The following is a 27,961-nucleotide window of genomic DNA, read 5'->3' on the forward strand; positions in this document are numbered from 1 at the left end:
AGTGAGTTCATTTGGAACATAATTTATAGGATAACCATAATCAATAAACTTTCCAATTCCATCACAAAATTGCAATCTGACACAGACGCTGTGAGAGGGCAGAGTTACACTATGTCCTATTTCCTTTGTAACAAAGTCCATGAAGTAAAGTATGTAGTAAATGAAATAGACAGAATGTAACTGTTGCTGCTAATATTTTTCTGTATTTATTTGATGAAATAAACACTCTGTTACAATGTGGAACCAATGCTCCCCTTCACACTTCAGAATTCCATCTCAAACTCGAAGTACTGTGGGTCAAAGTGATGTATTCTCACGTAACCATCCTCACCACCACTGCTGTAGCTGCAAACAGGAAAGAGTTTCATTAAAAGCTGCAGTAACTCAGCGGGACAGGCAGCATCTCTGGAGAGAAGGAATGGGTGACGTTTCGGGTCGAGACCCTTCTTCAGACTGAGAATCAGGGGTGAGGGAGACCAGAGGGACGGAAGGGAAAGGTGTGAATGAACAGATCAAAGGGGACGATGGTCAAGGAAAAGAAAAACTCTCATCAAACTAGGCTTGGAATCATTGCAAACCACCCAGTGTGTGGATTGAGGCAAGGAGCAAGTTCACACACGCTGCCCAAGTCCCTGCCTGCACTTTACTGCAGCTTTCCACAGTTCATTTGGGAAAGTTAGGTAGTTTGGGTAAACCCACACCATGACTACACTGAACACAGTCTGTTACCCCTCTCCACCATGCCCACCATGCTTTGTGCAGGGATGACCCTCCCACAATTAATTAGCCTCCATTATGTGGTATTTACCACAGCTTGGAGCATTTGCCCTGTAGTTGTCCAGCACTATTGCTGGGAGGCCAGTCCACCAAACCTGTACCCGTCAGACCTGCCATAGGTTCACAAACTCCGCTCAGTACGATGGTGTGGCCCTGGGCCGCCAGGTTGATACAGCCTGCAGTTTGCTAGATATCCTCAGAGCCATAGAAACGTAGAAAAATAAGTGCAGGAGTAGGCCATTCAGCCCATCGAGCCAGCACCGCCATTCAATATGATCATAGTTGATCATCCAAAATCAGTACCCCGTTCCTGCTTTCTCCCCATATCCCTTGATTCCATTAGCCTGAAGAGCTATATCTAACTCTCTCTTGAATACATCCAGTGAATTGGCCTCCACTGCCTTCTGTGGCAGAGAATTCCACAGATTCACAACTCTGGGTGACAAACACCCTGAAAGACATAAGCACAAGCACACCTAAACCAAGTCTGCTTGATGAACATTACGAGGCTCTGAACAGCAGAACGGAAAGATATTCTGGCGGTACAGTTTGACGTTGTATGATCGTTTCGTTATTCTGCCGACATACCTCTTCCCATCAGGGTGGAAAGCCACACTGTTGATGGGGCCAAAGTGCCCTTTCACTCGACCAAACTCCTCTTCAAAAGACAGGTGGAAAAACCTAAAGAAAGAAGCAAAGTGTTATTCACTCATTAGAAATAATGGTAGTGAGCATTTGTCTCCATTACTGTATAACGAAGCGGGTGTAGGAATGCATCCCCCCCCCAACTCTGTAACTGACTGTCAAAAGCAGAGTCTCTTGTTGAGAGCGTTTAACTGCTGTTTTTTTTTCCCCAACTGAGGCAGACTGATCAAATTGCTGTTAGATTGGGTACAGCATTGCATCTCTGGTGAACACTGGCTCCATTTGCCAATGCCTGTATAGTGTGTGTGTGGTGACCAGAGACAGCTGAATATCACACCACAGAGTCACTCCACATCTGGAATTGACAGACTCTGCAGTCTGAATTCTTCCAACAATAGGGCTGAACCAGAAGCCGTTTCAAAACTTTACCAATAAGATTATTGATGACGAAGATAGACACAAAAAGCTGGAGTAACTCAGCAGGACAGGCAGCATCTCTGGAGAGAAGGAATGGCTGACGTTTAGGGACGAGACCCCTCTTCAGAAGAAGTGTAAGAAAATAACTGCAGATGCTGGTACAAATCGAAGGTATTTATTCACAAAATGCTGGAGTAACTCAGCAGGTCAGGCAGCATCTCAGGAGAGAAGGAATGGGCGACGTTTCGGGTCGAGACCCTTCTTCAGACTGAAGAAGGGTCTCGACCCGAAACGTCGCCCATTCCTTCTCTCCAGAGATGCTGCCTGTCCCGCTGAGTTACTCCAGCTTTTTGTGTCTATCTTCGGTTTAAACCAGCATCTGCAGTTCCTTCCTACACACGATTATTTATGACTATGTAGATATTAAAAGAATGCGTTTTACGAGACACGGAAGGATTGGCATAATTTACGATGTGATAGGAGCAGGTTAGTCGAGCAGCACGGGTTCCAGTCCACTGCATTCCCCTGAACATGAACCTGACAATAATTCACAGCTGCTTCTGTGAAGGACGGGCTGCGATAAGCAATATAAACGACATGTCACACACGGCCCACTGAATCCCAGCCAACCGTGACCATTACTGTTGTGGGAGGACACCACTGGCACATTTACATCATTCAAATAAAGGAACTTGGAAACAAGCAACACATGCCGTCATTATTTGTACATTACTTTAATACCAGCTCATTGCCTGTTACGTACCGAGCCTCAAACTTGCCGATTCTGGTGGAGGTGGTTGTAACGTCCATGGCCTCCTGCCCACCGCCCAGGACAACCTGTCAAAAACACCCACGTGGAGATTCATCAGACCGCACAGGAAGTTCAGTGAGAGGAGTAGGATTAGGCCATTCGGCCCATCAAGTCTACTTCCCCATTCATTCACGGCTGATCTATCTCTCCCTCCTAACCCCATTCTCCAGCCTTCTCCCCATAACCCCTGACACCTGTACGATCAAGAATCTATCTATCTCTGCCTTAAAAAAATCCACTGACTTGCCCTCCACTGCCTTCTGTGGTAAAGAATTCCACAGATTCACCACCCTCTGACTAAATAAATTCCTTCTCATCTCCTTCCGAAAAGAAGTTAATTTAATTCGGAGGCTGTGCCCTCTGGTCCTAGACGCTCCCACTAGTGGAAACATCCTCTCCACATCCACTCTATCCAGGCCTTCCACTATTCTGTATGTTTCAATGAGGTCCCCCCTCATTCTTCTAAACCCCAGCGAGTACAGGCCCAGTGCCGACAAACGCTCATAGGTTAACCCACTCAGGAAGGATTGAAGCCGTACGCAGGCGACACGTGCAGGCAGTCTGAGCAACTTACGTGCTCCGCGTTAGGAGAAATGGCAGCCGAGTTCACAGGTCGTTCAGTCCTGAATGACTTCAGGTGATCTAAAGTCGCCGAATCAAACAACTGTAATAGAAAACGTGCAAGTCTGAGAAACATAGAGAGACGGTGACTTTGGGCGGCAAGGTGGCAGAGTCGCTGCCTCACAGTGCCAGACATCCAGACTACGGACGGCTGTCTGTACGGACTTTGTATGTTTTCCCCATGAGCTGCGTGGGTTTTCTCCGGGTGCTCCGGTTTCCTCCCACACTCCAAAGATGTACAGGTTTGTAGGCTCATTGGCTTCAGTTAAATTGTCAATTGTCCCTGGTATGTGTAGGATAGTGTTAGTGTGCGGGGATCGCTGGTCGGCGCGGATTCGGTGGTGCGAAGGGCCTGTTCATTCATTGTATATCTAAACTAAACCAAACACATCTTTGTGCAAAGGACCGAATTATTTGGTTTTGCCCTCCGAGCGATGCTAATGCGAAGAGCGGCAGCGTAAGATGCACACAGTGGCAAATGGCGCACACACGGCCAACGCCCCACACACGGCACGTGTCCCACATACGGCCAGCGCCCCACACACGGCACGTGTTCCACACACGGCCAGCCCCCCCCACACACGGCCAGCCCCCCACACACGGCACGTGCCCCACACACGGCCACCCCTCCACACACGGCCAGCGCCCCACACGCGGCACGTGTCCCACATACGGCCAGCGCCCCTCACACGGCCACCCCTCCACACACGGCCAGCCCCCCACACACGGCACGCGCTCCACACATGGCCAGCCCCCCACACACGGCCAGCCCCCCACGCACGGCACGTGCCCCACAGCCAGCCCTCCACACGCGGCCAGCGCCCCACACGCGGCCAGCGCCCCACACGGCACGTGGCACACACACGGCCAGCGCCCCACACACGGCATGTGGCACACACACGGCCAGCGCCCCACACACGGCACATGGCACACACACGCGGCCAGCGCCCCACGCGCGGCCAGCCCCCCACGCACGGCCAGCCCCCCACGCACGGCCAGCCCCCCACGCACGGCCAGCCCCCCACGCACGGCACGAGGCACACACACGGCCAGCCCCCCACGCACGGCCAGCGCCCCACACACGGCAAGTGGATCGCATGCGGCAAGTGCCACACACAGCAAGTGGCACGTGCTGATAGCATCCAAGCTGCCACACTGGCCCATAGTCCCAGCACCCATGACAATGCATGGCCATCGGCCGGCACATTCCCTTCATTGACCAAACAACACTGTGCCAACCTGGCAACAGTGGACAGATCAGTTGAGGTTTACTCAAGTCACAAGCCCGGGGAACAAGAGGTGAAGGTGGAGATGTGAGGTGGCTGCCCTTCATTAACTGGATGGAGCATCACTGATAGACAATCACATTCTTGAAACAAAACTCCTCAACATTACGTTACAGAACAAACCTATCTCTAATGTTTAGTTTAGTTTATTGTCATGTGTGCAGTGAAAAGTTTTCTGTCGTGTGCTAACCAGTCAGTGGAAAGACTATACATGATTACAATCACGCAATCCACAGTGTACAGATACATGATGTAGAACATAATGTTTAGTGCAAGATAAAGTCCAGTAAAGTCCGATTAAAGATAGTCCGAGGGTCACCAATGAGGTAGATGGGAGGTCAGGACCGCTCTCTAGTTGTTGATAGGATGGTTCAGTTTCCTGATAACAGCCGGGAAGAAACTGTTCCTGAATCTGGAGGTGTGCGTTTTCACACTTCTGTACCTTGTGCCTGGTGATGGAGGGGAGAAGCGGGAGTAACCGGGGGTGAGACTGGTCCTTGGAGATGCTGCTGGCTTTACTGAGGCAGCATGAAGCAGCCTCACTGAATGTGTCCGCGCTGACTTGTGGATATGCCCGCGCACATCAACTGAAAACGAGAGCTAAATGTCTGGTTGAACCTACAGTTCAGTTTACATTAGACCAAGAGGTTCCTGGGGTAATGTTAAATTGCTTACCTTTGCAGTGTTATCCTTTGAAGCAGTGATAAACATGGTCAGATCCAAGGATGTCTGGATGTCATTAATTTGTTTGGTGTGCTCCTTTGCTTTAGAGAGCACTTCCCCAGACTGTCAGAAGTTTCAAAATAATACACCAATCATTAAAATGGATTAGCAAGAGCAGCCAAACAACATTACATCACTTTTAACCTGTTATGACATTTCTACAAGAATATATGGGGGTGGGTATTTTTGCACAACCCCTCGATCGTTTTTGTTTTACCAAGTTATCAATTTAAATGTCACAAAATAGAGTTATACTAATCAACTGTGCTAGATTATTTACTGACCCCGTTTAACTGGAAGGCAAATATATTGGCTCAAATTCCCTATGAAACAACTGCATTACCAATGAAAAATCAAATACATTTATGTTATATTACCAGATCACCTATAAAACTGGGCTTTAGCCATCTATTCAAATATAACATTAAGCTGTCTATTCTCCCCACTTTCTAGGAATAATAAGCTTCTGTGCATTTACCACAATACAATGTCCACGAGGCAATAAAAGTCAGAAAACAAATTGGTGGAAGTTACAATGATAAGCATGAAGTTAATTGGCCGAGTATAATTATCCATTTAGTGCCCAGTGCCTGCAACAGGTGTTTCCATTTCATCAGGTCATTAGTGATAGGAGCAGAATTACACCATTCGGCCCATTAAGTCTACTCCGCCATTCAAGCATGGCTGATCTATCCTATCTTTCCTTCTTAACCCCATTCTCCTGCCTTCTTCCGATAACCCCCGACACCCATACTAATCAAGAATATTTCTGCCTTAAAAATATCCATTGACGGCCTCCACAGGCTTCTGTGGCAATGAATTCCACAGATTCACCACCCTCTGACTAGAGAAATTCCTCCTCATCTCCTTCCTAAGAGAACGTGCATTTATACTGAGTCTATGGCCTCTGGTCCTAGACTCTCCCACTAGTGGGAACATCCTCTCCACATCCACCCTATCCAGGCCTTTCACTATTACTTGCCTGCGAAAAAACAGCCATTTGATTCCTTAGTGATCATATTTGTTTCCCATCTTCTAGATTCTGCGTACATTCACGACCGATGGAGTGCTGTATTGTGTGTGCTTCTGACTGCCACACAACAGGTGAGATGTGATTAAGTTGCAGAGGGTGCAGAGGTTACCTAGACTGGGGAGGGGAGGGGAGGTGGGGTGAAGTCTGTCTTCCCAGGACCAAAGGAGGTGCCAGGTGCTAGGATAGGGGTAGGTAACATCACGAGAGGCAGGGCGAGGGAGGATAGCCAGAGTCCCTTTCCCAGAGTAGGGATGTCTAAACTAGAGGGCACAGGGTTAAAGTGAGAGTGAGGAGGTTTAACAGGAACAACATTGAAGCAGCATCTGTACAGGTACTGGAATGAGCAGGAATTTGGCCCATGGAATTTATTCAGGCATGGGATTAGCAGAGATAGGAGTGGCTAGCAGGGATGTAGTGGTCCGAAGGGCCTCCTATGCTGTACACCACTGCGATTCTAGTTTCTTAGTTTGTTGGGACTTGGCCTTTGTTTAATTTTTGCACTATATATTTAATTTATTTAACTTTTAAAATGAGTTGATTATACAGATGCTCCCCAGCTTACGATGCTTTGACTTGTGGTATTTCGACTTTGCGATGGTGTAAACAGCAGCGGGCAGCAGCTCGCTTCCAGCCACGTGATCAGGTGTATTAAATGCACTTCCACTTACGATATTTTCGGTTTGCGATGGGTTTCTCGGAACGTAAACCCATCGTAAGTTGAGGAGCACCTGGAACTATCTTTGGCGCATTGTGTTTACAAACATGTTGTGCTGCTGCAAGTAAGATTGTCATTGTTGCGTTTTGGTACATATGACAATGAAATGCTCTTGCCTCTTGTGCCAGTAGTCCATCAGGGCACAGACCAGCCATGATCTATTTATTGGTGGGGCAGGCTGGAAGGGCCTGCAATTCCACTCCCACCCCTGTTCCCTCTTGTTCTTCCCACACCAGGGAGCAAGCAATCTCACTGAATAGCATTCGGATGCTGACACTCGAGGCTGGTGATCACAGCAGTTTCTTACCTTGGCACTAAACTGAAGCAATTCACCATTCTCAAATCCTGCAATGACAAATTCTCCAAGTGGTCCCCAAACCGCACTTGTTATTTTGGAGTCATTCACTGCCACCTTCATGTACGGTTCATTATTACCTAAAGATCAAGAGAACAGTAACAAGAATATAAAAGTTCTGAATCACGATATCACGGCACAGAGCCTTGCATCTGCAGAGCAGTTTGAGCAGAATACTCCACGGCCATAGTAATCAATGTTCACACACCGCCAACCAATCCCCAGAGCAAGCTCACACAAACAGTCACATAAGTATTGATCGCTCATATGTTCTAGGAGCAGAATTAGGCTGTTTGGCCCATCAAGTCTACTCCGCCATTCACTCATGGCTGATCTATCTCTCCCTCTCAACCCTATTCTCCTGCCCTCTGGTTTTAGAATCCACTATCCTAGTCCCATTTGCCAGCATTTTCCCAACAGCCATCTAAATCCTTCCAATCCATATATCTGGCCAAATATCTTTTAAATTCTTATTTAGTTCACGTCTACTCGGCCATTCAATCATGGCTAATCTATCTCACCATCTCAACCCCATTCTCCTGCCTTCTCCCCGTAACCCCTGACACCTGCACTAATCAATAATCTTTCTATCTCTGTCTTAAAACTATTCATTGACTTGGCCTCCACAACCGTCTATGGCAATGAATTCCACACATTCACCCCCTCTGACAAAAGAAATTCCTTCTCATCTCTTTTCCAAAGGTGCTTCCTTTTATTCTGAGGTTTTGGCCTCTTGTCTTGGACTCTCCCACGAGTGGAAACATCATCTCCCCATTCTCTATGATAATGAACAACATTTTTTTTTACACAGATTATAATTAATTTACTACTATTAAATGTTGTCCTTTTGGTCTTAATCACTATTTTACTCGGACAATAAATCAAATTGGTTTTAGGTATCTGAAAGAGAGCCAGCTTCTGTGAATACCTGGAAGCAAGCACATGTGTAGGAAGGAACTGCAGATGCTGGTTTAAACCGAAGATAGACACAAAATGCTGGAGTAACTCAGCGGGACAGGCAGCATCTCTGGAGAGAAGGAATGGGTGACTTTTCGGGTCGAGATCCTTCTTCAAAATAGGGTCTCAACCCGAAACGTCACCCATTCCTTCTCTCCAGAGATGCTGAAGAAGGGTCTCGACCTGAAATGTCACCATTCCTTCTCTCCAGAGATGCTGCCTGTCCCGCTGAGTTACTCCAGCATTTTGTGTCTATCTTTGAAGGAAGAACACCACATCTCAGAAGGGAAGATATTTCTCATTTCCGTTGGAACGCATCATTCTTACTGATTTGAGCAGAATCTCGGACGTCAAAGAAGCTGACGTAACAACTGTAGCCCATTTGCTTGTCTGTTGTAAACATGACGATGTTGCCACTGAAGTCAAATCCACCCGTTCGCACAGCAGAGCTGGTTTTAAACAAAGCCATCTGCTTCCCTGATAATGAAAATAATCTAATGTGAATCAGGAACAAAAGAGCACACTACAAATAATACAATCACACAAGGGACCAAGAAAGAAATGTAGTTTATATTATCACATCCCAATTTGTGTTTTGTACTCAGACTGAGAGAATTTATGAACATTACTTTAATACTAAACCATTCTGGATGCTTACAATCATACAGGGACTGCGCCAGGTGCTGTTTATGGAAACTAGGATCACCAGCCGAAAATTAATGTCACTACTGGTTTACAACAGGAGGAAACTGTAACAACACAACATCTCACCTGTTTCACAGTCCCAGAGTCTGCATGAGTTATCAGCAGAACCAGCTAACACCTGCTTTGTATCCCCTGATTATTAGATTAAGGAGAATAAGAATAATCTAGAAGGAAATTGAAAGTCAGACAAGCACACGCACACTTACACTTAGAGTCAGAACAAGCAAAATGTGTCCATGGAGTTTATTTGTCGTTTCCTCAACAATGTTATTTCATTGTTATTAAAAAAGACGTATAAATCCACCAGACCTTCAGTTACAGTACATTGCCTGTTCCACTTCTGACTAATCAACTGTTCTAATCGACTAGATTCCCCTGCATCTAGATATCACATTCTGCCACGGTTCTCGACCGTCATGTATAACATTTCTAGGTTCTATCTATAGACAATAGACAATAGGTGCAGGAGTAGGCCATTCAGCCCTTCGAGCCAGCACCGCCATTCAATGCGATCATGGCTGATCACTCTCAATCAGTACCCCGTTCCTGCCTTCTCCCCACTGTGACTGTTCAAAACCTGAGAGATTAAGTGAAATGAGAAAAATTTGAGTATTCATGGCAATCCAAGACACTTTATGAGATTCAAACATTGCTATCATGTTAGAGAGGACAGTACTCAGAACACTGGATTCCATAAACCGTGGTCCTGCATCAACTCCAAAGCCGTACAGGTATGTAGGCAAATTGGCTTGGTAAATGTAAAAATTGTCCCTCGTGTGTGTAGGATAGTGTTAGTGTGCGGGGATCGCTGGTCGGTGCGGACTCGGTGGGCCGAAGGGCCTCTTTCCGCGCTGTATCTCTAAACTAAACTAAACTCAGGGGTTGCACAGTACTCAACACTCCATCTGTGCTATCACTGGGCAAACACACACAGGATAGAAGGTGTACTCTATTGATGTGGTAAAATTGAAAGAAAATGGACAATTCTCACACCTGTGGTAGTACTTACTCTCCCTCTGACAGGAACCTTTTAATTTTCAGTCTTACAACATCGGTTCCCTTCCCCACCCTGTTTGAACAGTATTCACAGTGAATATTATGAAATATATAAATGGCATCACAGATGGGCCAATTGCCACCTGTGATCATTCTGCGACCATGGATTTCAAAACTTCAGGCCATCCCAAAATATTCTATAGCCACTGAAGTATTATCTGTGCTGCTTTATCCAAGCACCGTGCCCGTCACAGCCATGACAATCGATAACCAAGGGCATCGCTCGCTGCTGTAAAGGATACAATCAACATCGACGCACCACACTGCTCCTGTGTGTCCAATGTAAGTACCAAGCCGCTCCCCATTCAAAGAATACCAGACATTAACAACCTGTGCAATAAGAGAGAACAAAGAAGCCATCATGATTGTGAAGGGTCTCGACCCAAAACGTCACCCATTCCTTCTCTCCCGAGATGCTGCCTGTCCCACTGAGTTACTCCAGCATTTTGTCTACCTTCGATTTAAACCAGCATCTGCAGTTCTTTCCAACACAAAGAAGCCATCATGGTCTGCTGATATTATGTCTGCTCACATTTCTCCAGCACTGCAGCACATTTGCCACCAAATTGCATATTAGAACTTGCGAATCAATTGAGAGACCAGATAGTTCTCCTCAATAATTAAATAGTGCATTCTGTTATAAAAATACTAATAAATTCATTTTTTAAAATCCTTGGATTAAAAGAATCAATTGTGCTGTCACAAATCTAAGAATGATGGGCAGCACAGCAGTTACTGCCTTACAGAGCCAGAGACTCAGGTTTGATGGTGACAGATGCTGTCTGTGTGGAGTTTGCACGTTCTACCTGTGACTGTGTGGGTTTCCTCCCACGTTCCGTGGGTTTGTATGTTAATTGGCTTCCATAAATTGCCCCTGGTGTATACGACATAGAACCAGCGTATGGATGATAGATGGTCGGTGTGGATTCAGCCGATTAGCTTGATTCCATGCTGTATCTTTAAAGTAAACTAAATCTTTTTGAAAACACAAAAGGCTGAATTAATTTTGCAAGAATGAGGAAATGGGCAGCAATTGTCACAACTATCACATATATATAATGAAGTCTAAAGACGTGTCTCTACCCAAAACGTCACCTATCCATGTTCTCCACAGATGCTGCCTGACCCACTGAGTTACTCCAACACTCTGTGAAACGTCACCAATCCACGTTCTCCAGAGATGCTGCCTGACCCCCTGAGTTACTCCAGCACTCTGTGAAACGTCACCTATCCATCTTCTCCAGAGATGCTGCACGGTAGCGCAGCGGTAGAGTTGCTGCTTTACAGCGAATGCAGCGCCGGAGACTCAGGTTCGATCCTGACTACGGGTGCTGCACTGTAAGGAGTTTGTACGTTCTCCCCGTGACCTGCGTGGGTTTTCTCCGAGATCTTCGGTTTCCTCCCACACTCCAAAGACGTACAGGTATGTAGGTTAATTGGCTGGGTAAATGTAAAGATTGTCCCTAGTGGGTGTAGGATAGTGGGATCACTGGGCGGCACGGACTTGGAGGGCCGAAGGGGCCTGTTTCCGGCTGTAGATATATGATATGATATGATATGATGATATGCTGGCTGAGCCGCTGAGTTCAATATGAATTGCACTGAAGTTACCACTGGTGATGTTACAAGTAACATGGGTCTTGTACTTACAGTATCTTTGGCACAGGAGAACACCAGGTCTCCTTCCCTGTTGTACTTGATCTGTGTGATTGATCTTTCATGACCCTGTAACAGGATGGGCTTCTGATACAGGAGAGAAAAAAAAGGGATCAATTCAATAGTTGATAGATTAATCATTTAATATAAACATATATTAAGTACAATGTGGTGAGCTTGTTGTGCCAGCAAAGCTCTCTATTCCCTCTGTATTTCTATTATCAAACTTCTCCAATAATTTTCAGAAAAGTTGCCAATTGAATGTCTCACTGTCTCATTTCAGACTGATATTGGCACCGTCTAGATTTATGTGGATATTGGAAATATGATTTGCATCCGAGAAGCTACACAACACAACTCATTTGAGGACTCAACGTTCTAGGGACAAGTTTCATTCGATGGGCCAGCATCAGCCTCAAGATTAATCCCAGGCTGAAGTTGCAGTCTGCTATCAGGTGGGAAGCATCTTCCAGACCATGAATTTAAACTTTGGCCAGGCAAGAGACTACACATGTTTGCAATCTGGAGCAAGCATCTATTGTTCCTGGTTTCTATGTTCTTCTAGCAGTTTGTTTTTTGGTCCATTAAACTTTCGCTATGACAGAGAACCTGCGAGAGCCCTGTACACTAGCTGTTGATCAGTGCGGGTGGCAGGGGCTACAGGGAGAAGGCAGGAGAATGTGGTTGAGAGGGAGAGATAGATCAGCCATGATTGGACGGTGGAGTAGACTTGATGGGCCGAATGCTGCTCCCCCTCAACCATCAGCGTTGGACACTGCTGATCAAACAGAATCTCACAGTCCCGCGCCTCTCTTGCCATTCGGCCCACCGACCTCGGGCTTGCCCACAGCGCCTGGCGGGCTGAGGCAGGGGAGGGCCTAGTTGTGGATCCACAGCGCAGCCGAGGAGGATCAGAGACCGGCATGGCGCGGTGCTGGATCACCATGGCGCGCGGTGGCGGATCTCGGGGCCGGGTTGTGGGTGGGTGCCGGAGGTGGGGTACCGGGGTGTGGGGTACCGGTGTGTGGGGTACCGGGGTGTGGGGGGGCCAGGGCGAGGTGTAGGGGTGCGGGGCTCACCATGGCGCGCGGTGCCGGATCTCTGCACGGGGAGCGGAAGGAGCGAGCCGGCCGACGGAAGTGACGGTGGGGTGAGGGATGAGAGGGCGCGGCTGCCATGGCGACCGTCCGTGAGTCACCGCCCCGGTGGCGGCAAAGCACCCCCCCCCCCCCTCACTCCCCGCCGCCGCCCCCCCCCCTCACTGCACCCCTCCCCCCTCACTGCACCCCCCCCCCCCCCCCGGCCCCGGCTCCCCCACTCACTGGCCCCTCCCGGGCCTGGGCAGGAGGGGAGCGGCGGACCCGAGGCCCACACCGGCCCCAGCCGCTCGGCTCTGACTCCTCCCCCCCCCCCCCCCTCACTGCACCCCTCCCCCCTCACTGCACCCCCCCCCGGCCCCGGCTCCCCCACTCACTGACCCCTCCCGGGCCTGGGCAGGAGGGGAGCGGCGGACCCGAGGCCCACACCGGCCCCAGCCGCTCGGCTCTGACTCCCCCCCCCCTCACTGCACCCCTCCCCCCCCCCCCCCCTCACTGCACCCCTCCCCCCCCCCCCCCTCACTGCACCCCTCCCCCCCCCCCCCGCCCCGGCCCCCCCACTCACTGACCCCTCCCGGGCCTGGGCAGGAGGGGAGCGGCGGACCCGAGGCCCACACCGGCCCCAGCCGCTCGGCTCTGACTCCCCCCCCCCCTCCAATACAGCAGGGAACAGGCCCTTCGGCCCATCTTGCCCACACCGCCCATTATGCCCCAGCTACACGACCCCCACCTGCCCCCGCTCGGCCCACATCCTCTGTCCTATCCATGTACCTGTCTAACTGTTTCTCAACCGTTGGGATAGTCCCAGCCTCAACTACCTCCTCTGGCAGCTCGTCCCATTCACCCACCACCCTCTGTGTGGAAAAGTCACCCATCTGATTATTATTAAATCTTTCACCTTGAACCCATGTCATCTGGTCCTCAATTCCCCATCTCTGGGCAAGAGACTCTGTGCATCTACCCAATCTATTCCTCTCATGATTTTGTACACCTCTATAAGATCACCCCTCATCCTCCTGCGCTCCAAGGAATAAAGTCCTCACTTGCCCAACCTCTTCCTATAGCTTAAGCCCTCAAGTCCTGGCAACATCCTTGTAATCTTCTCTGCACTTTTTCTATCATAATGGTATCTTTCCTGTAGCAGGGTGACATAAAGTGAACACGACGCTCCAAATGTGCCTCATCAACATCATGTACAATCATAACATAATGTCCCAACTTCTATCCTCAATACCCACCCTCTCTGATCAACGCCAGCGTGCAATCATTGCAATTTTGTAGAGGATGCAGGATGAGAGAATTGGAAATGTAAACACACAACCCTTTAAAATTGACAGGATAGGTAGAGAAGCCTGTTCATAAAGACATGAGTCATGACTTTGTAAACACCTAGAAAGTTTAAAGACTTTGGATTTTCTAAATACTGGTCAGGTTGCAGCAGGTATATTTTAGGGTTAGCATATGATGAGTGACAGCACAGTGCCTGTACTCGCCTGTACAGCAGCCTGTACTCGCTGGAGTTTACAAAGTTGAGGGGCGTCCTCATTGAAACTTACAGAATAATGAAAGGTATAGATAGATATAATGGATAGTTAACAGTCTAAAATACAGTTCTTGAAAAGGCAATGAAATTAGTTCTAATGGTAACTTTCAAAAGGAAATTTGCTAAATACCTGAAAAAGATAAATCTGCATGATGTGGGAAAGAGTAGTGCACTGTGACTAATCAGAGATGATAGCATCTCCGGAGAGAAGGAATGGGTGCCCTTTCGGGTCGAAACCTTTCTTCTGAGATGCTGCCTGTCCCACTGAGTTACTTCAGCATTTTGTGTCTATCTTCAGCGTAAACCAACATCTGCAGTTCCTTCCGACTAATTAGAGGTGACTTTCTGAAAGCAGGCACAGCACAAGGGGTGAACTGTCATTTAAGATGTATCATTCTGCATCCTGTGCGGTGTGGGTGTTATCAAATCTGATTTGGGATTTCTCACTGATCAGACTGGTTTCTGATGAATCAGTCGTTGGGGTGCTACTGAGAACCTCTTGTGTTTTCTTTTTCAGTGGAAGCGTTCTGCCTCTTCCTGGTGTCACTGCTGTGGGGGGCAACTAACCCTTTCCTTAAAAAAGGCACAGAGGGCATCGAGAAGGTCCAGTCTGGGAACTGTGTCACTCAACTCTTGGCAGAGATGAAATTTTTAGTTCTTAATTACAAGGTAATTGAACAATTTTGAGACTCTGCACTAAATGAGTTATGTTTAAAAGGCTAGCAATGTCATGTGAAGAAGTCACTACTTTAAAAAAAATATCATATTTACCATCTTTATTTAAATTGGAATAAAAGGTGTGTGTTCTCTGGTGAAATTGTAAAGAATCAAAAGTGTTTAATTGTCATGTGTACCAGGAACAGAACATTGAAATTCTTACTAATTGCAGCTTAATAGGCACATTGATGCAATAATGCAAAGATAAACATATAATAATAAATAATATAATAAATCAATAATCAGTTAAACTAGTTGACCAGACATTAATATTGCAAAATCAAAGTACATAGTGGAACCAAAAAAAAATTCCATGTATATGATCACAGGATCAGAGCCTGGATGGGTAATTAACTTGAAAAGTATCTTGCAGTGAACATGTGTGTAGGATGGAATTGCAGATGCTGGTTTACACTGAAGATAGACACAAAATGCTGGAGTCGAAAAATAGAAGGAATGGGTGACACTTTGGGTCGAGACCCTTCTTCTGAAGAAACGTCACCTATTTCTTCTCTCCAGAGATGCTGCCTGTCCCGCGGAGTTACTGCAGCATTTTGTGTCTATCTTAGTAAACAAGTGTTGTATTACAGTAAATCTCTGGCTCTGATGGTGCTTTGGTGCATTACACAGCACATGACAGTGTACACCTTGTCCCATCCTGAGCAACATCAGTGGACATCCACTGTGCAAGTAATTGTCTTATGTCGGACAGGACTTGAGCTGGATTCCAACTTGCTCTAAGAATAGTCTCAATCATTCAGTCCACTGACAAATACCTACATTAGTCTTTCTAGATAGGAGGACAACATTACTGGTGTTGGAAGGGAAGTTGAGGAACCGCTTGCTGTTGCTTACTCTTGTCCACTTATATTTTCCAGTATTTGATACCTTTCCTTCTAAACCAAAGCGGATCGCTTCTCTTCTACTTCACCTTGGCGTCGACAGGTCTGTGTGTTTACTTACCTATATCAGTGCTTTACAATATGTGTTGTGTCAGGTGTTGTTCACCTGATCACTCTCACACCTCTGAATCTTTTAGATTTAGGCTTCAGGTTCATGCCCCACTCCAGAGACGAAGGGTAGACAGTCAGAACATTTTCCCCAGAGTGGAAATGTCAAAGACTAGAGGGCAGAGCTTGAAGATGAAAGGGTTAAAGTTTAAAGGAGATGTGTGGGGCACGTTTTTGACACAGATAGGTGCATGGAACACACTGCCAGGGGTGGAGGTGGAGGCAGATACGTATTGACATTTTAGAAGCAGGGAATATAGGGATTATGGATCAGCTGTAGGAATCGGAGATGAATTGATCATCATGTTTGGCACAGACATTGTGGGCTTTGGGCCTGTTCCTGTGCTGTATGTTCTGTGTTTAAACACTAAAATATAGGCTGACAATCCACTGAAGAATGAGAGAGGGATGCTCAGCCAATGGTCTACTTTTATTGGTGCATTCACTTTATTGTTGATATTTTATGAAATTTATTGTTTTTTGATGTATCTCTTCATCAAATATTAATTTTGAGGCCTTCCCAAAATGACAAGCAGGACTTGGAAGTGATAAAATCCTTAAATATCTTCTCAATGACAAGAATAACTCTTTAGTGTCATTTCCTTTAAGAATATTTTGTTTAATGTTGTTGTCATGTAATTATTTTTGTCTATGGAGGTTCGGAAAGTAAATGCCATTTAACAATACAGGGAATGAAGTTCTGTCAGGAATCAAGGGTCAAGAGTTGCATTTGATATTTGTCTCTTTCTTGATTTGTCAATTATCCTTATTCTCAATATAACAATTCCTTCAAAACGTATAGTCCTTACACTCAACTGTGGTTTGAGCAAAAGATTCAAGGTGCTGGAGGAACTCAGCAGATCAGGCAGCATCTGTGAAGGGAAATGGACAAACAACATTTCGGCTTTGGACGCTTCTTCAGACAGATCAGTCTGAAGAAGGGTCCTGACCCAAAACGCCAGCTCATTATTCCCTCCACAGATGCTGCCTGACCCGCTGAGTTCCTCCAGCACTTTGTTTTTTGTTCAAGATTCCTGCATCGACCGTACTTTGTGTCTCTGTGTTATTTTGCACAAGGTACATGATGACTGCGGTGATGCTTCATTGCAAGAGGTTTGCCTTTGTTGGGAAAAGCCTCTGTGAAGAGAACTGAGTTTGAATGTTTAAATGAATTTTTTTTATAATTTGAAAAGTTAAAATTCTGTATTCCAGTATTGGCATTGCAGGGAAAATGGATGGTAATAAGGAAATGAAACATTTAATTTAACTTAATTTAATTTCAGGCTTTCATTACAAAGCATTTAAATTAACTTGTGTAAATGCTTTGTAATGATGATGTGAATGTGCAGACAGACTCTGAGAGGCGATTATTCAATGGAAATCTCTGTCTCTGCAGATTTGTCCTTGGCTGTCCTCTTGACAAATTCTCTCACATTTGTGTTCACTGCGCTAACTGGAAAGTTACTTGGGGAAAATATTGGCGGTAAACGTAAGTACAATGTGTATTACACACTGTTTTAGACGAGAGATACATTAGACTGTTCTATATATCCGCACATCAGTGTTCATGCTCCACATGACCTCTTCACCTTTCTCTAACTCCACAAACTAATCCCCATCTCCTATTTTGTGTTTACTAAGCATCTGAACTTGTGTGCTCTCGTGTGATTCACATTCTAAATTAATTACTAAATAGGGTTCTTCTGAAATCTACATTGGACTTATCAAGTGCTCAATATTTATCGAAGATTGACACAAAATGCTGGAGTAACTCAGCGGAACAGGCAGCATCACTGGAGAGAAGGAATGGGTCATCAACATTTCAGGTCTTTACCCTTTTTCAGACTGAAGAAGGATCCCAACCCAAAACGTCATCAGCGTATCAGGTCGAGACCCTTCTTCAGACTGATGTCGGGAGTGGGCGGGACAGAGATAGAATGTGGTCGGAGACAGTAAGACTGGTGGGAGAACTGGGAAGAGGGAGGGGATGGAGAGAGAGAAAAAGTAAGGGCTATTTAAAGTTAGAGAAGTCAATGTTCACACCGCTGGGCTGTAAGCTACCCAAGCAAAATATGAGGTGCTGTTCCTCCAATTTGCGCTGGGCCTCACTCTGACAATGGAGGAGGCCCAGGACAGAAAGGTCAGATTGGGAATGGGAGGGGGAGTTAAAGTGTGAGCAACCAGGAGATCAGGTAGGTTAAGGTGGACTGAGTGGAGGTGTTTATGATCTGCTACCTTGCCAATGGAGACATCCTTACGGAATCTGAAACAACTCTCTTCCTATGTTTCTCAGATTTCTCATCGAGAGAAAAGATTTGCTGTCTGATCAAATCTTTCCTGATAGTTCTGATGCCTTCCTAATAAATCTATTTTGCACCATTGCATCTATTTCTATCTCTGATTGGCAATATGGGGATGGAATGCTTGCAGTACTCTTTCTAACTGTGGTCTTGCGAAGGTTCAACATAACTTCTCCGACGTAAAACGTTTATTCCTCTCGATATTGAGTTGCTACATTTGATTTCTTGCATACTAGGTCATGAAGGGCAAGGAGAAAGTGAATGCTCACAGTTTTTTTTTCTAGGCTCGAAGGGCCCAATGGCCTCCTCCTGCGCCTATTTTCTATGTTTCTATGATAGAGGATTCTAAAACTAGAGAGCATAGAACTAAGGTGAGAGATTAGAGATTTAAGAGGGACCTCGGGGGCAGGTTTTTCACTTAGAGGGTTGTCTGTGTGTGGAATGAGCAGCCTGAGAATGCTTTAGAAGTGGATACAATTCTTACTTTAAAACACATTTGGACACATATATGGATAGAAAGGGCTTGGAGGTCTGTGGACCAAATGCAGGAAAATGGATGTAACCCAGAATGGCAACTTGACATGGACAAGGTGAGCTGAAGGGACTGTGTTCATGCTGTACATCTCTGACCATCCATGACACATTAATGCATTAAGGTACTGCTACCCACCTATTGTGTATTTGTTCTCAGTGATCAAAACCGTGCTTTTGTTTTTAATGTCTGTACTCAGAGGCGATGGCAGGGATGCTGCTAACACTCATCGGCATTACTCTGTGTGTTGCAAGCAACATCAGCCTCGAAACTTGACAACAAGGAGCCCAATTTATCAAAACCATGAACTGAAGCTCTTAATTCCTTTGCTGACTTTGACCATCTCATAAAGTGAGGAAGAAACTGGAATGGCAAACCAACCAAGGCCTGGCGTGGATTCAAACGGGTGGGATATGTACTGCAGCTGTTGTGTTCACAGCTTTACCACTGACTTATACTGCACTAAATATTGCAATTATCTTCAAGGAACTGCAGATGCTGGAATCTTGAATAAAATACAAAGTGCCCGAGTAACTCAGTGTAAGAAAATAACTGCAGATGCTGGTACAAATCAAAGGTATTTATTTCACAAAATGCTGGAGTAACTCAGCAGGTCAGGCAGCATCTCAGGAGAGAAGAAATGGGTGACGTTTCGGGTCGAGACCCTTCTTCAGATTGATGTCAGGGGGGTGGGACAAAGGAAGGATGTAGGTGGAGACAGGAAGATAGAGGGAGATCTGGGAAGGAGGAGGGGAAGAGAGGGACAGAGGAACTATCTAAAGTTGGAGAAGTCAATGTTCATAACGCTGGGCTGCAAGCTGCCCAAGCAAAATATGAGGTGCTGTTCCTCCAATTTCCGGTGGGCCTCACTATGGCACTGGAGGAGACCCATGACAGAAAGGTCAGACTGGGAGTGGGAGAGGGAGTTGAACTGCTCAGCCACCGGGAGATCAGGTTGGTTAAGGCGGACTGAGCGAAGGTGTTGAGCGAAACGATCGCCGAGCCTGCGTTTGGTTTCGCCGATGTAAAGAAGTTGACATCTAGAGCAGTGGATACAATAGATGAGGTTGGAGGAGGTGCAGGTGAACCTCTGTCTCACCTGGAAAGACTGTTTGGATCCTTGGATGGAGTTGAGGGGGGAGATAAAGGGACAGGTGTTGCATCTCCTGCGGTGGAAAGTGCCCGGGGATGGGGTGGTTTGGGTAGGAAGGGACGAGTGGACCAGGGAGTTACGTAGGGAACGGTCTCTGCGGAACGTAGAGAGGGGAGGGGATGGGAAGATATGGCCAGTGGTGGGGTCCCGTTGTAAGTGACGTAAATGTTGGAGGATGATTTGTTGGATACGCTGGCTGATGGAGTGGAAGGTGAGAACGAGGGGGAATTCTGTCCTTGTTACGAATGGGGGGAGGGGGAGCAAGAGCGGAGCTGCGGGATGTAGAAGAGGCCCTAGTGAGAGCCTCATCTATAATGAAAGAGGGGAAGCCCCGTTTCCTGAAGAATGAGGACATCTCTGATGCCCTAGTGTGAAACACCTCATCCCGGGCGCAGATGCGGCGTAGACGGAGGAATTAGGAGTAGGGGATAGACTTTTTGCAGGAGACCGGGTGGGAAGAAGTGTAGTCTAGATAGCTGTGCGAGTCAGTGGGTTTATAGTAGAGTAACTCAGCGGGTCAGGCAGTATCTGGCGAACATGGATACGTGACGTTTCACAGAGTGCTGGAGTAACTCAGTGGGTCAGGCAGCATCTGTGGAGAACATGGATAGGTGACGTTTCACAGAGTGCTGGAGTAACTCAGCGGGTCAGGCCGCATCTGTGGGGAACATGGATAGGTGACGTTTCACAGAGTGCTGGAGTAACTCAGTGGGTCAGGCAGCATCTGTGGAGAACATGGATAGGTGACGTTTCACAGAGTGTTGGAGTAACTCAGTGGGTCAGGCAGCATCTGTGGAGAACATGGATAGGTGACGTTTCGGGTTGGGATCTTTCTTCAGCCTGAAAAAGGATAAAGACCTGAAATGTTGCTGACCCATTTGGCCAGAGAGGCTGTCTGACCCACTGAGTTACTCCAGCACTTTGTGCTTTATCTTCAATTTGCTGTTGATTTAGAGAGCAGTAATTTTCAATTCTTGCTTGATGCTATTTGAGAAGCTGAAGTTTCAGATTTAAATCTGTGACGAAAAATCTGGAGTGAGCAGAGGGCTTTCCCTGGACATGGCATAACATAAAAATAACCGTGAAGGGAAGTGAAAAGCTTTGTAATATTAAACACCAAGAAACAGAAAGCAAAGTGCAGCAGATTGGACAAGTGTAGTGCTGCGAGAGTAATGTTGCCAGACATCATCAGTGCACTGCGTGGTGACATCTCGATATTTCAAACATACGTCAGTCATCAGTGTGACCATTCTGTGGTATAGTGTTCCTGCCACTAGGTGGTATTAATGTCTGTAACGTGTTGCAATAACAGTGCCTTCACACTCCATAAATCTATTGACACAACACCAATTTAATTTGTGAGGTATTTCTAAGAGCATTCTCTTTATGGTCACCCTGAGTGTTATTAATAAGAAGCTTCCTCCCCACGGTTCTAAGATTTGGGAAGTAATTTCCTGTTGCATTAAAGTAAAGAGCATCTCTCGGGTCTGAAGGACAAATTGGACTAGGTGCAAATAATGAACCCACATAACAACTGAACAGTGATCCCATCACTAGGGTGTAGTCCCAATCTTCCAACCTACCACATTGAGAACGCTGGACTTTTTCTCTGTAGTTGTTACATTACAACGCTGTAACACTATATCCCCCACGCCCTGTTGTACTCCCTATTGTACTTGTGTATGGCTTGAGTGTACTCATGCATACTCTGATTTGATTTGACCGAAGGAACAAAGCTTTACATTATATCTCGACACACGTGATAATAAAGCAACACCATTACAATGGGAAGGGGCAGTTGTGCATTCATGGTGAGCAATATTTATCATCTGGCCAGATATATTGTTTGACAAGAAGGTTTTTGTAATTAGAGTCCATTTTGTTTTCTTCAGTCTCCAGTGGGTGATATTTTCTGATCTATGAGAATGCAGTGTTTACATGTGAGCATTTTCTTCTTGTAAATAGTACGATGGTTGAAGATTGCTGAGCCATAGATTGAGTTGGATAATGGATAGTCATCTCTCCTCTCAAGAACAAGCAGACTAAGTACCAGAGTGTGAACAGACAGTGTGGGGACAGGAACACATGCCAGAAATGTGAGCATAAATTAATCGCAGACTAGTACCAGTTTGAGATTTAAATCATGGTAGACACACATAAATAAGTGGTTTAATCCATTATTAGCTGTTATGGCCTTGCTCATGTAGTAAATGCTGCTGTTTCAGTTGGTGTGGAAATTCAGCCACAGCTATCTTTAGCCGATGTTGTTCTGGTACTGAGTGAAGGAGGGTAATGTATTGAAGCTGTGCATTCCACGTGACATTTGCAATGGATTAAAAGATAACAGCAGTGTGGTCTGTCCATGACGTCTGAACAATCTAATGTAAAACGTCACATGCATCTCTGGAATATATTCACCCCACCTTTCTGCACAACACACGAGGACAACTGGAGGATACTTGGATCATGCTGACAGCAAATTTGTTTTAAATATTTGACGTGCAATTTTGTGCTGACATTTGAAAGGACTGATTTACAAATATTCTACCATTTTTCCTGCCAAAAATGTTAATTCCTTATTAAAGGTGCCAACTTGGAAAAGGAGTGCTGAGTCTTGTGGTTCCTACAATTCTCCGAGAGGCTTGTTTGATTCCACGCTTGCTCCACTGCCCTTGGTCGGCTTGTTCGGTACTCCGCAGATGGGAAACTGGAACTGGAACCAAACAAGTTCATTCCAAAGATAGACACAAAAATATGGAGTAACTCAGCACGACAGGCAGTATCTCTGGAGGGGAATGGGTGATGTTTCGGTCGAGACCCTTCTTCGGACTGATTAGTGTCGGGGAAACGAGAGATATAGACGCTGATGTGTGGAGATAATTCCAAACCTCATCCACGTCCCATACTCTACTGCAGCAAAAACATATGTTACAAAGTGCAAGATGGGGACATTTATCCACAGCAGGCTTCCACAAAAGCATCGAATCCACTTTGGTGATGTATGTTAAGACATAGGTTCTGAGAGTGATACAGCGTGGAACTTGCCCACACTGACCAACCTACACTAGTCCCACCTGCCTTTAAAGATCTAATCAAGAGGAAATATTTGCACTTTCCAAAGGAGTCAAGACAGGCTAGGACTTTATTCCTTGGAGGGCAGGAGGTTGAGGGGTGATCTTATAGAGATGTATAGAATCATGAGGGGAATAGATCGGGCAAATGCATTCAATCTTTTTCCCAGCGTATGTGAATCCCAGGCTGAGAAACGTTTTCGCACAAAGGATGGTGGGAATGTGGAATGAGGCACGTACAATAAAGATTTGAAAGACATTTGGACAGGTACAAGGATAGCAAAGGTTTAGAGGGATATGGGCCAAACAAAGGGAAATGGGACTCGCTCAGATAGGGCATCTTGGTCGGCATGGACAAGTTGGGCCTGGTTCTGTGCTGCATATATAAGAGTCAAGGAATAGCACCAAGTTATTACCTTCAGAAGTAAGCACAAGCCACTGACACCTGAGGTGGGATCAGCTAACTTGGTGTAAACGGAAAACGCTTCACCTATCAAATATCTCAACCAGCTGAGCCATGTCTGAGTTTTCGTTCAGAGTGAGTGATGGTTCCTCAGTAGCAGGCAAGGATTTTGTTCCATTCAACGAACGAGAGTCAATGTCCAAGTGCAACTTCTTTCATTACAGTGTGATGGAAGTTAACGAAGGAGGCAGGGCAAATAAATGGAAATGGGCCAAGCACAATATTGGAGAACAAACTCATTGGTTCAAATCTATCGTTATAGATTTTGTGGATCAATGAAACACAGTATCAATAAGTCTGGTCTCAGTAAATAATAATGATTAAAGGTCAAAGTACTTGGTGCTCTGTGACATCACAGAAATCTAGTTAAGAATGTCTGTAACTAAGGTGATCAGGGGGAATCAATTGTACCAGTCAATTTAGAATCTTTATTACGCGCCCTGGCTTGGAACGTTTCCCACTGCTGCACTGTCTGTCTTCAAATCTCTCGAGAGTAATCCAGCTCTGATAACTTAATCATTTTTTCACTTAATAATTTAGCATTTACATTGTGCACCAGGTAAGTTTAATTAAAACTAAAGAGTTAAAACTAAATCAGAAACTTCTCTGCCCAGAGAGTGTTTGGGTGTGGAGTTATTGCCACTGGGATTGTTGAGGCAATGAGCAGAGATGCTGTCAGCAGGGCGAGTGGGCTTAGACCCACACAACGTACTGGGGGAACTCAACGGGTCAGGCAGCCTCTGTGGAGGGTATGGACAGACTCAGCGGGTCAGGCAGCATCTGTGGAGAACATGGATAGGTGACGTTTCACAGAGTGCTGGAGTAACTCAGCGGGTCAGGCAGCATCTGTGGAGAACATGGATAGGTGACGTTTCAGAGTGCTGGAGAACCTCAGTGGGTCAGGCAGCATCTCTGGAGAAAAGGAATAGGTGATGTTTTGGGGAACGGTTCCATAAGGTCATAAGTGATAGGAGCAGAATTAGGCCATTCGGCCCATCAAGTCTACTCCGCCATTCAATCATGGCTGATCTATCTCTCCCTCCTAACCCCATTCTCCTGCCTTCTCCCCACAACCCCTGACACCCATACTAATCAAGAATCTATCTCTGCCTTAAAAATATCCATTGACTTGGCCTCCATAGCCTTCTGCGTTTCGGGTTGAAGAAGGGTCCCGACCAACGTCACCTATCCAGGTTCTCGAGATGCTGCGTGACTCACTGATTTCCAGCACTTCGTGTCCTAGTTGAGCTAGTACATATGTTCTTGTGTGTGAAAGGAGGGTTACATTGGCCTCTCTTCACACAAAACCGTCTGGTTTTCTGGCAAAATAGCAAGTTCCTTTCCTTTGAGTGTGAGTGGAAATTGAGATAATTAGTGTTCACATTCTCCTGTAAATTGCCTCGCTTTAGTTTATTTTGTTGATGAGATTTTAATAATTAATTTGCATCGGCTGAATTTAAGCGGTTTACCCCTGGATCCAAGAGGATATAGATGCAAGAGTGTTACACACATCCTCTGCTGTCTCATCCCTTACAGCCAGTGGTCTGTAAATACGTGTGTCTCTCACTACACTGTCATATCCACTGCACAGGCCACAAGGTAAATAGCAAGGGGTGTGGATATTGACAGCTCCACCCCCCCCCCCTTACCATAAACCATCACCAGGATAATTACTGCTGAATTTATGGAAGGGTCTTATTATGTTCTTGATCCATCCTCTCCTCCCCTCCTCGCCTGATAGATGTCCTTGAGGACATTAGCAGGCCATCAGCTGTGTGTCTCTGATGAGTGATGGCAGACACACAGGACTATTGATGTAGTGATGAGATACTCCAGTTAATTACTGCGATAGAAACGTAAATACATCTTGTTAAATGTGTGTGATGCAGATCATCGTTGATGCCACATAGTGTATGAAAAAAGCTCGTAAAATATATAAAGAATAGTGGATAATTGGTGAGTAATACACTCTCTCAATTTACATCGCATTCAAAGGGGATACGACGTTATTTTAAGAATTAGGGCGGCACGGCGGCGCAGCGGGTAGAGCTGCTGCCTCACAGCGCCAGAGACCCGGGTTTCATCCTGACCACTGGTGCTGCCTTTACGGAGTTTGTACGTTCTCCCCATGACCTGCGTGGGTTATCTCCGAGATCTTCGGTTTCCAAAGACGCACAGGTATGTAGGATAATTGGCTTGGTATAAATGAAAGATTGTCCCTTGTGTGTGTAGGATAGTGATCGGGGAACGCTGGTCAGTAAGGACTCAGTGGGCTGATGGCTATATTTCCGCACTGTATCTCTAAACTAAACTAAACTAAACTAAACTAACACGACCTAATATTTTACTCATAGATGTGGTTGCAGCTGCAGGACATTATCGAAAGAAATATATTTCCTCTCTACAGATTATTGAACAGGATGTCTGACGTTTCTCTCAGCCCTCGGCCTGCATTTGAGGCAGAGATTGAAGCCCTTCCCACAGATCATGCTGTACCCTCAGTGCGCACAAAGGTGAGGAAGACCATGGAGCAGAACAAAAAGTATACACGCGAGGCAAGTGATCCAGTAACAGCCTAACGGAGGTATAGAGTCGTAGAGTTATAAAGTACGGAAAGGCCCTTCAGCCCACCCTGTCATGTTCAAGTCTAGTCCGCCCTTCAATCATGGCTGATCTACCACATGCTTCCACTCTTGAATTTAATTTTAAACTTAAGGAAATCATTCTGAATCTGGATTAAACCAGCACTTTCAGACAGTGTTTTAAACTGTCACCGTTTAGAGAACAGCTTTTTATGTATTTCTGAGAGCTTGCCTTGCCTTTTCGAATAGGGGTGGCACAGTGCTAAGGTGGCAGCGTTGCTGTCTTACAGAGACCCAGGTTTGATCCTGATCTCAGGTGCTGTCTGTGGAGTTTGCATGTGCTCCTTGTGATCTCATGGGTTTTCTCAGGGTGTTCTGGTTTCCTCCCACACTCCAAAAACATGCGTGTTTGTCGGTTAATTGGCTTCTGTAATTGTACATTGCCCCTAGTTTGTAGGATAGTGTTAGTGTACGGGGTGATCGCTGATTGGCGTGGACTTGTTAGGCCGAAGGGCTTGTTTCCATGCTGTATCTCAAAAGTAAAGTCGAAAGTAAAGAAAATACATAGAGTGGTGGACACCTCCCCTGGCCACACTCTCACTGACCCACACCACCCTGGCCACACTCTCACTGACCCACACCACCCTGGCCACACTCTCACTGACCCACACCACCCTGGTCACACTCTCACTGACCCACACCACCATGGCCACACTCTCACTGACCCACACCACCCTGGCCACACTCTCACTGACCCACACCACCCTGGCCACACTCTCATCTCGCTGCTACCGTGGGGAAGAAGGTACAGGAGCCTGAAAACTGTGACCTCCGGGTTCAAGAACAGCTTCTTCCCAATGACATGAGGCTCTTGAACGCTGCACAACACTGAGCTCAGCCCTGATTCAGCAGCCATCTACCATGGACTTTGTATAACGTTACACTACATACTTTGCTTTGCACTACTATGACGTGGCTACCTGGTATTGGTGATCATTTATTGTAGTATTGATTACTGAATACTTATTTATGTGTTGCATTAATGTGCCTGTAAAGCTGCAGCAAGTAAAAATGCCAGCAGCATAATCAAGGACGAGTCATACCCCGGCCACTCCCTCTTCTCCCCTCTCCCATCGGGCAAGAGGTACAGAAGTGTGTAAACGCACACCTCCAGATTCAGGGACAGTTTCTTCCCAGCTGTTATCAGGCAACTGAACCATCCTACCACAACCAGAGAGCAGTGCTGAACTACTATCTACCTCATTGGTGACCCTCGGTCTATCCTTGATCGGACTTTGCTGGCTTTACCTTGCACTAAACGTTATTCCCTTATCATGTATCTGTACACTGTAAATGGTTCAATTGAAATCATGTATTGTCTTTCGGCTGACTGGATAGCACGCAACAAAAGCTTTTCACCTGTATCTCAGTACAGGTGGCAATAAACTCAACTAACTAACTAATGCCATTATTTGGTACCTGGTGCCTGTGATAATGAAACACTCTTGACCTGCTGGGCTCTGCATCTTGCCACCATGCTGGATATCATTGCAAGGTGTCAAACTATACTAACACTTCATTCTTGTTCTTTCTTCCTGCAGAAATGCATCGAATGCAGCAGCTGCAAGGGGAACAACCAGCATCTGAAGAGAAACTACCAGGGAAGTAGTGAGCAAACTCCAGCATTCAAATCCTGCAGGTATTTCATTACATCAGATTTTTGTTGATCAAAAAAG

At 46.1% G+C, this 27,961-nt stretch overlaps 2 protein-coding genes across 7 annotated transcripts; one reads left to right on the plus strand and one right to left on the minus strand.

The window, feature by feature from the left end:
- Positions 1-12,959, minus strand: eif3i (eukaryotic translation initiation factor 3, subunit I). 2 transcript variants are annotated; one of them, XM_078423392.1, is made up of 11 exons: positions 12,837-12,959; positions 11,752-11,844; positions 10,344-10,431; positions 9,112-9,177; positions 8,668-8,817; positions 7,336-7,463; positions 5,233-5,343; positions 3,225-3,314; positions 2,603-2,676; positions 1,366-1,458; positions 1-345 (listed from the first exon to the last, which is right to left on the minus strand). In XM_078423392.1, exons 1-11 carry the CDS (start codon positions 12,933-12,935, stop codon positions 264-266), a joined length of 1,074 nt encoding a protein of 357 aa, XP_078279518.1. In that variant the 5' UTR covers positions 12,936-12,959; the 3' UTR covers positions 1-263. The 2 variants fall into 2 exon arrangements, with proteins under 2 accessions (XP_078279518.1, XP_078279519.1); XM_078423393.1 differs by lacking the exon at positions 12,837-12,959 and adding an exon at positions 12,701-12,717 and having other exon boundaries at positions 2-345.
- tmem234 (transmembrane protein 234) lies at positions 12,892-27,924 on the plus strand. Of its 5 annotated transcripts, XR_013549002.1 has the most exons (6): positions 12,892-12,946; positions 14,915-15,066; positions 15,993-16,059; positions 17,521-17,613; positions 26,051-26,198; positions 27,827-27,924. XR_013549002.1 is itself a non-coding variant. In XM_078423399.1 (5 exons), the coding sequence occupies exons 1-5, from the start codon at positions 12,934-12,936 to the stop codon at positions 25,656-25,658; spliced, it is 345 nt and encodes a 114-aa protein (XP_078279525.1). In that variant the 5' UTR covers positions 12,892-12,933; the 3' UTR covers positions 25,659-25,755. The 5 variants fall into 5 exon arrangements, 4 of the variants coding, with proteins under 4 accessions (XP_078279525.1, XP_078279523.1, XP_078279522.1 ...); XM_078423399.1 differs by lacking the exons at positions 26,051-26,198; positions 27,827-27,924 and adding an exon at positions 25,639-25,755; XM_078423397.1 differs by lacking the exons at positions 26,051-26,198; positions 27,827-27,924 and adding an exon at positions 19,156-22,687.
- The last annotated feature ends 37 nt before the right edge of the window (positions 27,925-27,961 follow it).

Source organism: Rhinoraja longicauda, chromosome 27, assembly GCF_053455715.1.
Source record: "Rhinoraja longicauda isolate Sanriku21f chromosome 27, sRhiLon1.1, whole genome shotgun sequence".
NCBI lineage: Eukaryota > Metazoa > Chordata > Chondrichthyes > Rajiformes > Arhynchobatidae > Rhinoraja > Rhinoraja longicauda.